Source organism: Euprymna scolopes, chromosome 3 (genome assembly GCF_053919585.1).
Source record: "Euprymna scolopes isolate OS-2025 chromosome 3, ASM5391958v1, whole genome shotgun sequence".
NCBI classification, from domain to species: Eukaryota; Metazoa; Mollusca; class Cephalopoda; order Sepiida; family Sepiolidae; genus Euprymna; species Euprymna scolopes.
The window spans coordinates 4,725,835-4,742,125 of record NC_136484.1 but is presented as its reverse complement, the minus strand read 5'-3'; the positions used below and the strand labels follow the sequence as shown (position 1 = coordinate 4,742,125).

The 16,291-nt window shown below is 33.6% G+C and overlaps 1 protein-coding gene across 3 annotated transcripts in view; it reads left to right on the top strand.

The window, feature by feature from the left end:
- Positions 1–15,006, top strand: part of LOC145252820 (transcription initiation factor TFIID subunit 1-like) — a 120,498-nt gene extending 105,492 nt beyond the window's left edge. For 2 of the 3 annotated variants that reach the window (XM_080112804.1, XM_080112796.1), the window contains exons 38-42: positions 3,003–3,129; positions 6,045–6,187; positions 9,743–9,835; positions 12,336–12,486; positions 14,401–14,977. In XM_080112804.1, coding sequence (XP_079968930.1) covers positions 3,003–3,129; positions 6,045–6,187; positions 9,743–9,835; positions 12,336–12,486; positions 14,401–14,804 — 918 coding nt within the window. In that variant the 3' untranslated portion in view covers positions 14,805–14,977. Of the gene's footprint in view, positions 1–3,002; positions 3,130–6,044; positions 6,188–9,742; positions 9,836–12,335; positions 12,487–14,400 lie in introns of all 3 variants that reach the window. The other variant, XM_080112809.1, reaches the window with a different exon arrangement.
- Positions 15,007–16,291: the final 1,285 nt, after the last annotated feature.

The following is a 16,291-nucleotide window of genomic DNA, read 5'->3' as shown; positions in this document are numbered from 1 at the left end:
CACACACACAACATGTTGGGAATATTTTCCTAACACACACACACAACATGTTGGGAATATTTTCCTAACACACACACACAACATGTTGGGGATATTTTCCTAACACACACACACAACATGTTGGGGATATTTTCCTAACACACACACAACATGTTGGGGATATTTGTATTATTTTGATTAATCGGACAATTATTCTCATCTTAGATGTTGTTTCGGTCGCTGTACCCTGCGATCTTCTTTGGGTGTTAAACACGTTTCCTTTTCTCTAATAAGGAAAAGAGGGGTTAGCTCTGCATAGCAAGAATTCAAACCGTGGTTTTGAGGGTGGGTCTGTGGATCATAAAGAAATACTGGATACAGAAGAAAGATTGCGGATCAGAAAACTTGAAGAAGTGGAACGTATGGTAAAAAATAACAATATCATTAGTATAGAACTTAATCGCATTTGGATCCCCCCCGAATTACAAATTCACAGGAGAAAAAAAGAAATAACAAAACATATGCCAGCCCATGGGAGGTAACTTTACAAAAAAAAAACCCTTCTTCCCTTGGAGTTATCTCCCTTGCATGGTTTTTTTAAAAAAAAAAAATGAAAATACACATAGATATCGATTCTTTTTCATGAAACATTTTTTCACTAATATTAACAATTAGCACAGATATCCCGAGAAATTGGGTCATAAGAAAACCCTAAAAAAAAATCTTAGCAACCCCTGAAGATTGAACTTTCTTTATGACCTACGAACTTTCTTTATGACCTACGAACCCACGGTTCGAATTCTTGTAATGCAGAGCTAACCTCCTCTTTTCTCTTAGAAAAGGAAACCTGTATTCAACACCCGCCGAAGAAGGTCGCAGGGTACAACGACCGAAACGCTGTGCCAATAACACCCAAGATGAGAATAAATGCGCGATTAATCGAAATAATACAAACATTCACATCTCAAAAATTCAGAATTGCATGTTGCAGCCTTGCCAGTTGCATAAGATCGCTATGCGAGTTCTTCAAACTGTTACCATTTCTGACATTAGCAGCGATCCCTTTTACTACTAGAAGAATGGTATATAGTGATCATGTTTGGTGTGCGATGCTGTATGAAGGGGAGTTCTAACCTCCTACCCAATCTCGCTTACCTGTCTTCAGCGTAATGACAGAGCAATGAACAGATGTCGGATCAAATAAGACCCAACCTAGAAGCTTTGATACCCTGTTGGCAAGGCTGAATATCCCAAGGCTTGATGAAATTGTAACGTATTCTATTAAATTGTGCTAACGGTTATATCTCATAGGATTAGCAAATCTCTCGACAAAGGCTTCATTTCTTGGGCAATTGCTCTCGACATATCAAAGGCCTTTGATAAGGTTTGGCATAAAGGCCTACTACACAATGTTTAGAAATGTTTTCTCGATCATTAAATCATTTCTCTCAGATAGGCTCATAAGAGTAGTGGTTGATGGGCAGAAATCAGAGGCCCACAGTATTAATGCTGGAGTCTCTCAGGGGTCCATCCTGGGCCCAACTCTCTTCCTGATCTACATCAATGATCTCCCAAAACGCATACTAAAATATTTCGTTGACATCTATGCTGATGACACGACCATCTATGGCAACACATCAAAATGATGATGTTCTCTCTGATTTTCTCTCCTCTGATCTTGAGTGTGTGGTACAGTGGGGAAAGAGGTGGCTGGTTACCTTTAATGCATCTAAGACCAAGCTCCTATCTCTTCATTTTAAACGCTCTGATCCCCATCTGGCATCAATTGAAATGGATGGCTCTCGTCTAGGGGAGGCCCCATGTTTTGATAAGCTTCTGGGTTTGACCTTTACTCCTGATCTTAAATGGAACACATACATCAAGTTTGTGGCCAAGGTCGTTGGGAAAATGGTGGGATCCTTCTACTGCTCCAGAAGATATCTCACTAATGATGCAATTCTCTATCTATATAAGAGCCAAGTACGTCCAAAGATGGAGTACTGCTGCCACATCTGGGCGAGAGCTGCTAAAAACAGTCTATCCTGCCTTGACAGAGTACAAAATAGACTTCGTGGCTTGGTGGGGATGCCCTTTTCTCTACCCTGCAACCTCTCTCTCCCACAGAAGAGACGTAGCGAGCCTGCCGTTGTTCTATCGTTATTTCCATGGCAAGTGCTTGTCTGAACTCCATTCTCTGGTCCCCCCTCGCCAATCTTTTTCAAAAAACACCCGACTAGCTGAAACCACCGTCAATAATTTCCCCCACTCCTTATCTGTGCCTATATCAAAACGTAGATTCCATGAACAAAGCTTCTTTCTTAGAACTGCACGCCTGTGGAACGCTGTTCCGCTTGCCTGTTTCCCTCCCGACTTCAATCTGGATGTCTTCAAGTCCAACACAAACAAATTCCTGATGAACCGCACCCCCCTAAGTAATGACACTTTATCAATTCTCCAATACTATTGTTACACTATCCCTTTGATTACTGTACACACAATAACCCTTATCCCCGAGTGGCCATTGGGCCTTGATAAGTGGTGAACTCCATGTAAAAAAAAAAAAAAAAAAAAAAAAAAAAAATTTAATTCGGCCACATTGAGAGGAGCGATTCTTGGATAAAAATGCATTCTGGTAGATTTAATTTTGTAATAAAAATGTTTTTTTAATAGGATTTTTTAAAAAGGTTTCTTTTACTACTGTATGCTCTTTGCATTTATGATTTCAATTAATGATTAATATGGAATAATGATGTGTAAGTCACGTAGAGGTGGGAAACTCATGCACATACTAAGACGTCACGCAAGTTTATCAATTTAGAAAAAAAAATATCCAAATGCTCTCGACTATTTCATTTTGTTGTTCCTAGAATTTTCTTAACCATGATTTCTGTTTTTTTTTTTCTAAGGCATTTTCTGAAAAGTTCTGGTTATGTGCTTTATATTATACTTATCTTTTTATTCACAAGAAACTTTTTATCAGTTGCGATAATTTTGTATTAATTTTATCACTTGTGCTTTTGTAGTATGATGAGCACCTCAGCCAACTCGAGCGTGATATTCAAGCAGCCCGAGATGCTGCGCTTGATGCTGTGGAGACGGACAGTATTATGACGGGAACATCTTTCAACATGGATGACAACAGTGTCTTGGGTGAGTAGCTGTTGATGTTCGCTTAAAAATTGTTAATTCACATTCCAAATTGTTCACATTAATTGATCAAGTAGTTTTATTTAAGAAAGAAAATCAAATATATATATTGTGCAATTTGAATTTGAGGCTATTCAAATTGCACAATATATTTAAAGGGGAGCTAACCAGTGAATGGTGAGATTGTTGATCTGTTTTAAAGCATATAAAATTTGATTTTCTTTCTTAAATAAAACTACTTGATCAATTTGCAAAGCAGCAGGGAAATACCCTAATGTTTTTATCTTGTCATGAAAACTGTTAGGAATCGTGTAGCAAAAGAAATTGGATAAAATAATACGTTTTATTTTTCTCGCTTGCCAAGAAAAAAAATAATTCAGTTTCTACGTAATGTTCTTTACTGTTGATTTTCTTTATTTTGTTGTAATCATGGGTGCAATATGATGACAATTTGGAATTGAAAATTTCTAAATTTACGTAAATATTTGAAAATTTCTAAATTCACGTAAATCTCTATATAAATAAAATGAACTCATTTTTTTCCGTCGGATTTTGACCTTAATAGGATTAAAAATCAAGACATTTCATGCAAATATAATATGCACAAACGGCAGAACAATATCTGAAGTGTGTTATAGGCTTATTATTTCTCAAATTCCTCGATAATCTTAGATTTCTATACTTTTTCTGCTGAGAAGTCACGGCCAAAATCGGTTAAGATCAATGGAAGTGGTAAAATATTTTCTCTCTAATAAATTCCTCCTCCCCCTGCCACCATTTAACACCGTTTGGGGATCGTTCACAAGGAACAGTTGAGAAGAGAACACCGGTTTGGCTTCGTAGTTCTTTCATGTGAAGTTATTTAAAATCACTAAACTAAGCTGCAGTGCTCTGTGGCGTAGTGGTTAGCGTGCTGGACGATTCACATTATATTTTCACGTTCGCGCCGACCTACCGTAGTCGTTTTTTTTTTTTTTTTTTTTTTTTTTTTTTTTTCCTAAACAACTGGAATGGACTTTTCTTGGTGGCCGAACTGTTAACGTTGCAGATGTTTTTTTTTTGTTTTTTTTTTCACACTTTATTTTCCTACTTTTACTCATGACTCCGGGTTTGATCCTTCCTACTTACCTACCATAACATTTTTTAAAACTCCCCCCCCCCCGGAAACAAACACTCGGGCAACGCCGGGTACCCCCGCTAGTATTTGAATATTTCTAAATTTATGTAAATATTTGAAAATGACTGCATGAAATGCACAGAAATTTACATTGTGAATAAATATTTGAAGACGATAGGAAAAATTGGAAGCATGAAAAACTTATTAAAATGGCTGGATTTGAAAAGCTGTAAAACAATATGCAATCACTCAAAATCGGGGGAAATAAGTTCATCAAGCCGAGATATAGGTAGACGTGCTCTTCTTTTTTATGAGGACAAATAACATTGTGGGAGGGAAACCCTAAAAAAAATGAACCATGATCATTTTTATTGCATTTTAATTATTTGCTAAATACATTGTGTTTTAACAAAGTAAGCTAAAATAATTCAAATTCATATTTTTTTATGTCGATGCAACTCATGATGCTAGTCAACTAATGTATTTTTTAATTTTGGGCATGCTGCTACTGGAAGTGGTGACAAGGCAATTTTATTTTTATTCTTTCAAAAACAAATATTTATTATATAACTTGAATTTTTATTTTTATAATTTTATAAACATTTATTTATTATATAACTTTAATTTTTATCTTTAAAATTAAAAGAAACAATTTTTATAATTTCATAAACATATTTATTATATAACTTCAACTTTTATTTTTTAATTTAAAAAAAAAAAAAACAATTTTTATAATTTCATAAACGTATATTTTTAAAAATTTATTTTTTATTCACTTTCATCCCTAACAACATATATCGCCACTTGGACATAAGGGGCTACTATTTCGGACGATGCATAGGAAAGATTAACAAGATGTTGGTTTATGTTACATTTAAACTTCTGCATATCAGCACAGTTAGGGAAGTAGGTAGTAGAAAGGGAATTCCAAAGTCTTGCTGCTTAAAGGAAGAAACTATTAGAGTAGAAAGCTTTCTGGCATTTAAGGATCTCAACAGTGAAGGGGTGTGATTTTGTTGCTAAGCCTGTTTACCGGGAGATATGTACGTTGAGGAGGCACAAGAGTTCATCAGCGCAGATTCCATTAAAATACTTGTAAAATAAGCATAAGGATGGATGCAACATTACAGTGATGGGACAGTGGTTGAAGCTTAGTTGACAAAATGGTTTTAATAGATTATAAAATTTCAAATAAAATAAAAACATTTAAAAAAATATTTTTATTAAAGTGCAAATAAAGACTAATTGTGTTATTTTTATCTTTTTATAATTTTGTTAATTTTTATTGTACTCTTTTCAATAATGCCCTTTTTTTATATTTCATTTCAATAAATTGTTTCACAACAGAAATACCGAAGAAAAAAGTAAAGGAACTGATTTACCTTGTCAGCGTTTCCAGTAGCAAACACTAAAGTTAGGAAGTACGTTAGCTGACTATAACCCAAGTTATAAAAAACTCTTATTTTTATAATGGAGAAAGGTAGTTTGCTTGAAGCATTGCTGCTAAATAAATATGGAAGAGTATAAGAAGGCTGTAGCAATGCAGGGAACCGACTGTTGTATTGGTGTGACGTATGGACAAAAACGGACAAACGAAAGGTTTTGTTTGTTTTGTTATTTTATTTAACTTCGTATGTCCATTTATTTTTCAAGATAATCACAATATAAATCAGTAAATAAGAACTTACTGTTTGATGTAACTGGGATGGTGAAGGTCTTAATATTTCAAGATAACATCTCTTTTTCAAAAGAAAAGGGACCAAAGAATGTTTGATCATTTTTTTTTTACCTTTTCTCTTAGGAATGGATAACGAGAGTTTGGACAGCAACAGCATTCGCGAAGGCATCATGACGAATGATGATTGGCCGGATGTGGAGCCGCATTCCTCAATTGCAGAACATCAAATGGAAGAACAACCGTCGTCGACGTCAATATTTAAAGATGTAAGATATGAATTCTTTAATATGAAAACACATTTCGCTTTTTTCAACTTTAAAAAAATTTTTTTAAAGTTGAAAACACATTTTGCTTTTTTCAACTTAAAAAATTTTTTTTTCCCTCTTTTCAAAAACATTTTTATTCAAATATTTTCTGATTCAAGTTTATCTTTTTCATCTTTTATAAATCATTTCATTTGAAAAACAATTTCTACTGAAATAATCATTTTACAAGAAAAATGTAGACAAAAGTCCCAAAAATGTCATTTATTTACTCTTTTTCAAACTACGGATTTCTATAATCAATTTTTTTGTAATAGATGTTTTGATGAAACAAAATTTTATCTCTGTTTGCATAAAACCCTGGAATAATTTTTTTGTAATAGATGTTTTGATGAAACAAAATTTTATCTCTATTTGCATAAAACCCTGGAATAAATTTTTTTGTGTATTCTGAGACATGTTTCTATTTACTTGCCTCCCCACAAGGGCAGAGTTGGACACAAGGTCCGTTTTTAAGGTGGGGAAAATCTAGCTTCCTAAAAAGTGGCACTCTGGATAGGAACAAAAATAAAAATAGTCTCAGTCAGAAAGGATTTTTCCTTCACTGACCGAGGACAGAAAAGGTGAAGTGTATCATCAGAACAGATACTACACTGTGATCTTGACCCTAAGACAACATGACCCCACTTGCCAATGGATTTCTTTGCTTTCGTTTTCATTCTGGCTATGTTGTCACCTCTCCCGCATTGATTACTGCCGAGGGCGTGCATTCATTCACAATTTAAAAAAATATAACAAAAAACTCAACAGAAAAAACAGACTTCAACGCTTTCTCTAAATATCAGTTACATTCTGGGTGTGTATGTGATATCATCGACCCTATGAACACGACTGTCAAGGTTGTGTTTGTCAGTTAGTTGATAAATTCATTTCCCCATCTCCTGAAACACGATCTGCCTTCAACTGAGTCAAATTTGCAACTAACCTCAACTCGACTGTCGTAAAATGTTACAAACACTAGACTATAAAGCGTTACTACTGTTGTAAAACTCGGTCGCTCCCAAAACTGCCCATAGACCAACTCTAAGTATATCTACTCTTGTTCGGTTCTTTGTCCCAAAATAACTGCCACACCTTGATTAACCATCTCATTTTAGTTCACTTGCTGAACAACTTCCTATCCATTGTTCTGCCGACAAACCCATTTCCTCTTTCTTTTATTTTTTCTCTTTCTCACTTCCCAGCACTTAAGGAGGGCGATAGTACAATATCTTTGCACAGACATCGCAGGCATAAAGCGACATAATATAAGAATTTTAGATTGTGGCCCAATTTGCATGTGAATTTAATCAGCATCATTCACTGCGTATCTCAGGATTCCACTTTCATCTGTTAATCGAGTGATTGTGTTGTCTGTATTGCATCCTTGGAGTTAGCCCGCAGCAGTTCATTTTCAAATACTGTGGTGTCTATGCGTGGTTACAAGTCTCTTTCTAGCAAGCCCTTCTTGCATGGTGTCTTCACTAGTTTCGTCATGCTCTTAAACATTTACGAAACAAATTTAATCCGATTCTATTTCGGCGATGGAAGAAGCGACCTGATGACCAACTTGAAACATGGCTGAGAACAATGAAACATTATCAGTTCATGTATCCGTGTTGTGACTGTCCGTCGCTTGTATGAATGTTGGCAATGAATCGCTATGCTTGATCAGCGTTCATTTGCTGTTGCAGTTAATTAAAAAGAGCAGCTCAAGTTACCATCACAAATTCCAGTTCATCCAATTTACTAGAAGAAGGAAAAGAAAGATGAGGTCAATCAGTAGACTGAAACAAGTTTTTTTATAACTAACTAGCATGGCTGCCCGGCGTTGCCCAGGTGTTTGGAAGTGTGTGTTGAGCAAAAAAAAAAAAAAAAAAGAAGTGGTACTAGGCATTTAATGGCCAAAATTTCTTATGACTTCATCATAAGAAATTTGTGTATTGCTTCCTGTTTAGTAAGTTTCCAAATCAAATTTGTATCTTCATCTCCAAACATTATCATTTCTTGCTTTCTTTGCTTTGGATTTTTCTAATTTTTTTTTGCTTTTAGTTTTCATTATTCTCCATCTTAGATTATCTCTACATAATGTCCTAATGTACAGTCGGAAATTATTTACACTAAAAATTTGTTTCAGCAGATATCTAAAGAGAACCAAACATGCTCAAAACATGTTATCAAAAGAATTAAAATATTAAATAAACAATTTAAAAAAATTAATGTTAGTAGCTCCACTTCTTAAAATATATAAAAATGACTAAACTTGCTGTTTTTTATGTTGAATGTTATTTTTATTTTATTTTATTTTTTTTTTTACTCAGAGTTTTAAGCAAACATAAATTGTTTGGGAGCAATGATCCATTTTACTGAAAAAAATTTCTGATTGTATATTAAATATTGTATATTAGGACATTACGCCTTAGTGTCTTTTATTATTAGTCCTGCCTCTTCTTTTGCAACTCTGAGCTACACAGTCTTACATTTTAACCCATTAGTCACTGTAGTTGCAAATTTCCTCTTTCCATATTTGTCACCCATCTGAATCTGTTTGTAATCCGTGTTGTTGTTTTGTTTTTTATTTGTTTATGACTTTGTTTTCACAATCACAATTTCGTCTGCACTTCACATGTTCCCCATATACCCACAAGACGCACGACTCTTCACATAAAAAACATTTTGTTGGTTTCTTCATGTATTTCTTAAAGATATTATATTTAAGTTTGAAATAGTATTTTTTCCTCTCAAATTTTCTTTATCCTTTGTTTTGGCTGGTGATGGGGCATCCTATTGCATGCAAAATATTCACCCAGTATTTCAGAAACTCCAACTGAGAAATCCTTTTAGGATTTTAGCTGTCTCTTTAAGTGCAATGTTTTGGACCAATCTTGCTAATATATACAGTGAAGTTGGTTCACTCAGTATATTTGACAGATAGATGTTAAGTTCTTTTTCAGTGGTTCTTATGGATACTGAAATGATTGAAATTTTTATAAGATTCCAGCTTCTTTTTATAGAATAGTTGAGAACCTTGGTATTTAGTTCCTTTCTCCCTCTCAGATATGTTTAAGCTGGAATTATTATGGATACTGACTTCAACTAGGGCTGCTATTCTCTCCTTGTCCCATATCACTTAACCATGACAGACGGATGAAAATGCTATTTCAAATTTAACTATGACAGACAAAAATCTGCTATTTAAAACTATTTCAAACTTAACCATGACAGACGGACGAAAATGCTATTTCAAATTTAACTATGACAGACAAAAAAAAATACTATTTCAAACCATTTCAAACTGAACCATGACAGAAGGAAAAGAAATGCTATTTCAAACGAAAATATGACTACCTGACTGACAGTCGTCAATAGATACATGGCCTCCATAAAAAAAAAAAAAACATGCTTACAGTTTAAAGTTGTTGAAGGTGAAAATAAAGTTTTTTGTTTTTTGTGCTTTTTGTTTGTGTTTTTTCTGCTCCTTGTCCAATCAGCATGTTTTTCGATGCATGTTTGTTTTAGGGTCGCACGATGCATGAAGAGTCCGACTTTGTAGACGTAGAGGGAGATGAGGAAAGTGCAAATGGAGACTCCGACTCGTTTATGTCCCAAGAGGTTTGTATCTCGTCCAAATGGTCGCACTCTTCCTTTTTTGTGAAGCCCTGACGTTACTCAATCATCAACAGAAATGGACGCTAATTTTTAAGAAATCATCCTCATCATCCAGCTGTCATATATGTTGAACTTTTTATATGGAAAATCTTCATACATGCACTCTGGAAATGGACAAATCATTTTTTTTTTCGGGAGGTGGGGGGGGGGGGGTTAGTAAAAGCGATTTTATTTTCCCATTAAATTATCTTTGAAATGTGTTTGCTACAAAAATGTTCAACATTGTTTTATGGCATTAGAAAAAGAAAAAGGAAAAATATTTAGTGGTTGTTGCAAGGTAAGGTTTTGTTGTTAATGTTTTATGAGGGAACCATCTCATGAAAATAGTGATAGGGTTGAAAAAGACTAGCAATCTCTTTATTGTAAGAAAGAGGCTGTAAGGACGAGAATTGAACCTTCCCCACTTAATTTCAAAGTTGGTTTTGTACTCTTGTTAAGGCAAGAAACTCCCAGCTGTCGTTTACCCTGTTGTCAAGGCTAAAAATTTGCCAACAGCAATCCATGCAAAAGGGTAATTCTTTGTTGAGAACGGGTCCACTTGTTGGCCGTGGATGGTTACTCATGATGCCATAGGATGGAATCCTGGTGACTGAGCCATTCTTCCACTTTGGCACTTACTGCGGCTAGACTGGAGGTTAGAGAAGCCTGATCTCGTCAATCAACTAGTAACTGAGCTCCAACCCGTGTCCCATTGCCACAAATGTTGCATCTCTGCATTTACAAATATTTTAATGGAATGTGCTCTGATGAACTCGTTGCACCTCGACGTACATATCCCTGACAAACCTGCTTAGCAACAAAATCACACCCCTTCGCTGTTGAGGTCCCTAAATTTCAGGAAGTTTTCTGCTCTAATAGTTTCTTCCCTCGAACAGCTAGAGAATGGAATTCCCTTCCTGCTACCTGTGCATCAAATAGTGGCCGTTTTGTGTTGCTGTAGTTTAATACAATTATTATTTTATGTATCTATGAACATAAAAACACCCTGTAACATGAATTACTTGGATTTAAGCGTGACAATTACTTACGTGGATGAAACATGGAAACTTCTGTGTAGTGTAATTGTTATATATATATATATATATATATATATATATATATATCAATCAAGGCAATATGAGTGAAAAGTTTACCCTATAAAAGCAGCAAGTGTAAACTTAAAACTAACATAAATATGAATATTTATATATTAAATCCCAGCCAAATAAAATATGAATATTTATATATTAAATCCCAGCCAAATAAAATATGAATATTTATATATTAAATCCCAGCCAAATAAAATATGAATATTTATATATTAAATCCCAGCCAAATAAAATATAAATATTTATATATTAAATCCCAGCCAAATAAAATATGAATATTTATATATTAAATCCCAGCCAAATAAAATATAAATATTTATATATTAAATCCCAGCCAAATAAAATATAAATATTTATATATTAAATCCCAGCCAAATAAAATATGAATATTTATATATTAAATCCCAGCCAAATAAAATATAAATATTTATATATTAAATCCCAGCCAAATAAAATATGAATATTTATATATTAAATCCCAGCCAAATAAAATATGAATATTTATATATTAAATCCCAGCCAAATAAAATATAAATATTTATATATTAAATCCCAGCCAAATAAAATATGAATATTTATATATTAAATCCCAGCCAAATAAAATATGAATATTTATATATTAAATCCCAGCCAAATAAAATATAAATATTTATATATTAAATCCCAGCCAAATAAAAAAGCTCAGTAATCACACAATAGGAAATAGAGTTTATCATAAGGAAAAGAAATCAGGACTGTAAATTAAAATTTACTAGGAATTTTAGCGTTAAACACAATACTTCAAAAATAATTTTCAAGAAATCCTTATTCTGCGGAGTTTCAAAGAATGAATTTCTTGAAAATTGTTTTTGGAATATTCTGTTGAACAATAAATTTCCTTGTAAATTTAATTTAGTCTTCATTTCTTTTCATTATATATATATATATATATATATATATTCATAACTTACTATATATTTATATGTAGTTTTATAAAACTTCTTTGACCAATGTACATACCGAACATTAACGTTTGGTGTCGATATGCTTTGGTGAAACAAGTGTGTGCAGTATTGCATCTGTTGCTGCAGAATATACGTGGACGGAATATGTGGCTCTTGTGCAACAGTTTGTGCTTATTCTATCAAGCCAACAACACTTGTGGGTTCATATAATTTAATGTTAATTTAAAAAAATGAAAATAAGACAAAAATGTTTGTTATAAAAGAAAAACCCCTCAAATTCTATGAGTTTGATTTGCTCCGTTTCAAAATTAACACAAAACTCTTTTCTTCATGGGGGAGTGATTGTGCAGAAGCATCAGCACTGTTGCTGATCAAATTTTTTCAACTAACTTCTCTCATTTTTCATTTCAGCATGGACAGGTTGAACATTTCTCATCGTCCGATAACAATGACTTGGCACAGGATCTGCAAATCACACCTGAAAATTCTGACAACGAAAATGATGAAGATGATGATGAAGACAATGATGAAGATGATGACGATGATGACGATGATAAACATTGTAAGTTTTGCCATTTAAAAATGCCATTATTTTGCCTTCGCTTATTTGATGTGGAATCGAAATCATGTTAGATTATTTTTTCCGACAAAATTATCAGTGACTATAAACCTATAAATACAGAACGGTTAAAATACATAAACCAAACTCTCCTTTATAACCGATCATATCACAAGTTATCACCCAATCTATTATTCCCTAACCAAAGTACTCAATGATCTTAACCCATATTTGTTGATAGCTCAAACATTAGGTTGGAGTGCTAAATATTTTTATTTTGATTCTAACTGATGACACGCAAGTTATTTTTAAAAATTTTTTGAAATCATAACTTTATATTAGGTACAATATAATATTCAATAGGGAATAATTGGTTCTGTAATACACATAAGAAATCTGTATGAAAAGCATATTTTGTGACTGGGCAAGGCTGCCCTCTCGCCTATATATCTATAAAAGTGAGAGAGTGTGTGTGTGTGTGTGTGAAAACAACTCGCAACCTATATACTCAACAAATTTTTGATCTATAGACTTAAAATTTGGTATATAGGGTATTCAGACATGTGGAAAACTTTTTAATCAGTTTTCATCCAGAAAAATGGGTTACTAAGAGGTCAAATTGAAAAATTGGTACTTAAGGATCATTGGATTTTATCTGTTTGTCAACTGTTTTACGAGGTTTGAAAAGACTTTTTTAAAGATTGTGTCAAGCTGGTCTAATGGTTATCGTAATTGAGTCACGGTCTTTAGGTTTGATTTCGATTGCGGTTGATAATGAATATTTGAAAGCCTTAATTGAAGCCGATCCTCACCAAAACCACACGAAAAGTTGCTGTTGAAGTTGAGGTCGACCACTCAACAATCATTTGCCATTCAAAACAAATAGGGAAGTTCAAAAAGTTGGATAAATTAGTGCCGCATAAATAGAACAATAATAAAAAAATCAGCGTTTTGAGGTGTCTTCCACGCTCGTTCTGCGCAACAAAAACGACCAATTTCTTGAGCGGATTGTGACATGTGATGAGAAGAAAATCTTCTATGACAACCGACGACGTTCGGAACAGTAGTTGGATGCCGGAGAAGCTCCACAACACTTCCTGAAGCTAAAATTGCATCCAAAAAAGGTTATGGTGACTGTTTAGTGGTCTGCAGCCGATTTCATCCATCACAGCTTTTTGAATCTGGGTGAAATGATTACGGCGGAGGAGTACTGCCAACAAATTGACAAAATGCACCAGAAGTTCCAACGTATGTGCCCAAGATTGGTTAGTATGAAACGACCAATTCTTCTCCATAACAATGCTCGCCCACATGTTGCTTAACTGACTCTGCAGAAGTTGAACGAATTGGGCTACGAGACTGCCTCATCCACCATATTCATCAGACCTCTCGCCCACCAATTATCACTTTTTCAAGCATCTCGACAACTTTCTGCGCAAAAAATGCTTTAAAAGCCGAGATGATGCCGAATCAGCCGCCAATGGATTTCTTTGTTAATGGGATAAACTTGTTCCTCATTGGCAAAAATGTGTTGATTTCAATGGTTTTTATTACGATTAATAAAGTTTATTATGAAACGAATTATGATCTTTTGAACGTTGAACGTAAAAAAAACATTATTTTTGCACTAACCTAATATCAAAAAAAAATTTTTTTTTTTTACTTACAAGAAGTTAACTATTTAGAAAAAAAAACATAATCCTCGCATGCATATATCTCAGTTTCTGTATGAATTAAAATATAATATTTATTTGTATTTTACGACCAGGCAATGCTCGGCAGTCTGCTCGTATATCTATAAAACACTTGTCTGTGTTATTATTTCAAATAGTCGTTTTATATGCTTATCCACTAATTGCATTAATGACGCATTTGTCAATGTTTATTTTTATTCTTATATTTTTTATTTATTTCCAGATAAAATGGAAGGAAGTGGAAACCAAGTTCTAGCAACCACCCTGACTGAATACATGGAAGATGATGATTGTGCACAGCAGTATGGTGGTCGAGATGGGAATCAGTTCTTTCCATCGGGTGATAATTCCAATTTATATAACATGTCTGAGATCGGGGCAGGTAGTGGTGGGGAGGATGACGATGACGGACAAAGCTTTGACCCGTCTGCATTTTTCTTGAGTAGTACGTTGGCTCAACAAATGACCAATCAGCAGCAGCAACAGTCTGGTTCCGAAATGATGGACATTAATAAAGACTTACAAGTGTCGGAGTCAGACAGTGATGAAAACGATTTTGAACCGATCGCGCACGATCAGTCGGATCCCAACAACGAAGGATTTGATATTGACGAATTCCTTCACTGACATCAAAAGAAATCCATCTTTTATTTATTTGTTTATTTTTATTTATATTGGACTCGGGGGGGGGGGGGGGTTATTCATTTCAAAACAAACAAAATGGATGATTTTTTTTATGTGTATCTGGAAAAAAGAATTTTTGTTTTCAAATTAAAAAAAAATCTAAAAAAAAAAAAAAATAACAAAATAATTAAAAAAAAAAAAAAAACAGATTGAAATTATTGGTTCAGCGACGATTGTTAATTTGCTTCCTTCTATGGAAGCTGTCGTATTAGTTGATGATTTTTGGAACCAAAACGTTTTCTTAAATGCCTTGGCTTCATTTGAGTTCAATTAACGGATATTGTTTCTTGTCGTCCGTTACTGGTATACGTTGGTTAAAATGATGATTTTGTTTTACGAGGGTACAAATCAAGTTTATTTTACTCCATTTCTAACCGTACTTGTGTCATTCCGCAAATATTTTTTTATTATGAATTTTTGAGATGAGGATTTATTATACATATTACTTAGATTCTTCGGATTACTGTTCTCATCTTGAGTGTGATTTTCACAATGTTACGCTCAATGTAAATTCCGACGTTTACCAGGTGTATTTGTAAAAATTTGAGGGAATTTTTCTGTCGGAACTTAGGACCCATGATGCAATGGATAGTAAAATTCAGTTGTAAGTTACATTCTTCTGGAGCTTGAAAGTTCAGTCTTCAGTGTAGGCAACACCCAAAATACAATTGCAAATTACTTTAGACCTCTATCCAGTCATGGCTGACGGAACGAGAGCATCCTACCCCATGAACTAAATAAAGGGTTCCATTTCAAAATTCTGTGCAGATTCCTGAGTTCAACAGATACACTTTAAAAAGGTTGGAGGTTAGAGCAAACGAAACATAAAAATAAAACTCAAGATGAGAACAGTAGTCGGAAGAATCTAAATAATACGAACATTTTTTATTATGAATTTGTGAGTTATTCAATTTTCTCGTCTTTCGGTGATCATAGACCTTATTGATGCTATAACTGTTATGAAGTAGGAACTGTGTTCAACTAATATCAATTTTGTCGTTTGTGTAGAAACATCTAAATGTTACTGCAGGTGAGAATGATGAAATTGCTTAAAAAACAAACAAATCTCACAATTTCTAACATCGATAGTACAGTAAAACACAAAACTAAAAAAAAAAAAATCTGAAATGAAGCGAAAAGATCATATCCAAAAAAGTTTTACTTTTATGAAGAAATTCATTTTTAAGTAATTTATCAGAATTCGTATATAAATTTAGTATTAGACTTGTTGAGTTATCTCCCTTGGTTTGTTGATGATAAAGTCTACGAATACTTATAAAATTTAATTTTCTTATTTAAAAATAAAATTACTTGATCAATTTACCTCAGTTTTGGAATATGATATTTTTGTTTCATTATGAGTACATACATCAAGACAGGTTTTTCTTTATTTTTGTTTTTTAATATTGATTTTTCACATTTGTTTTTTA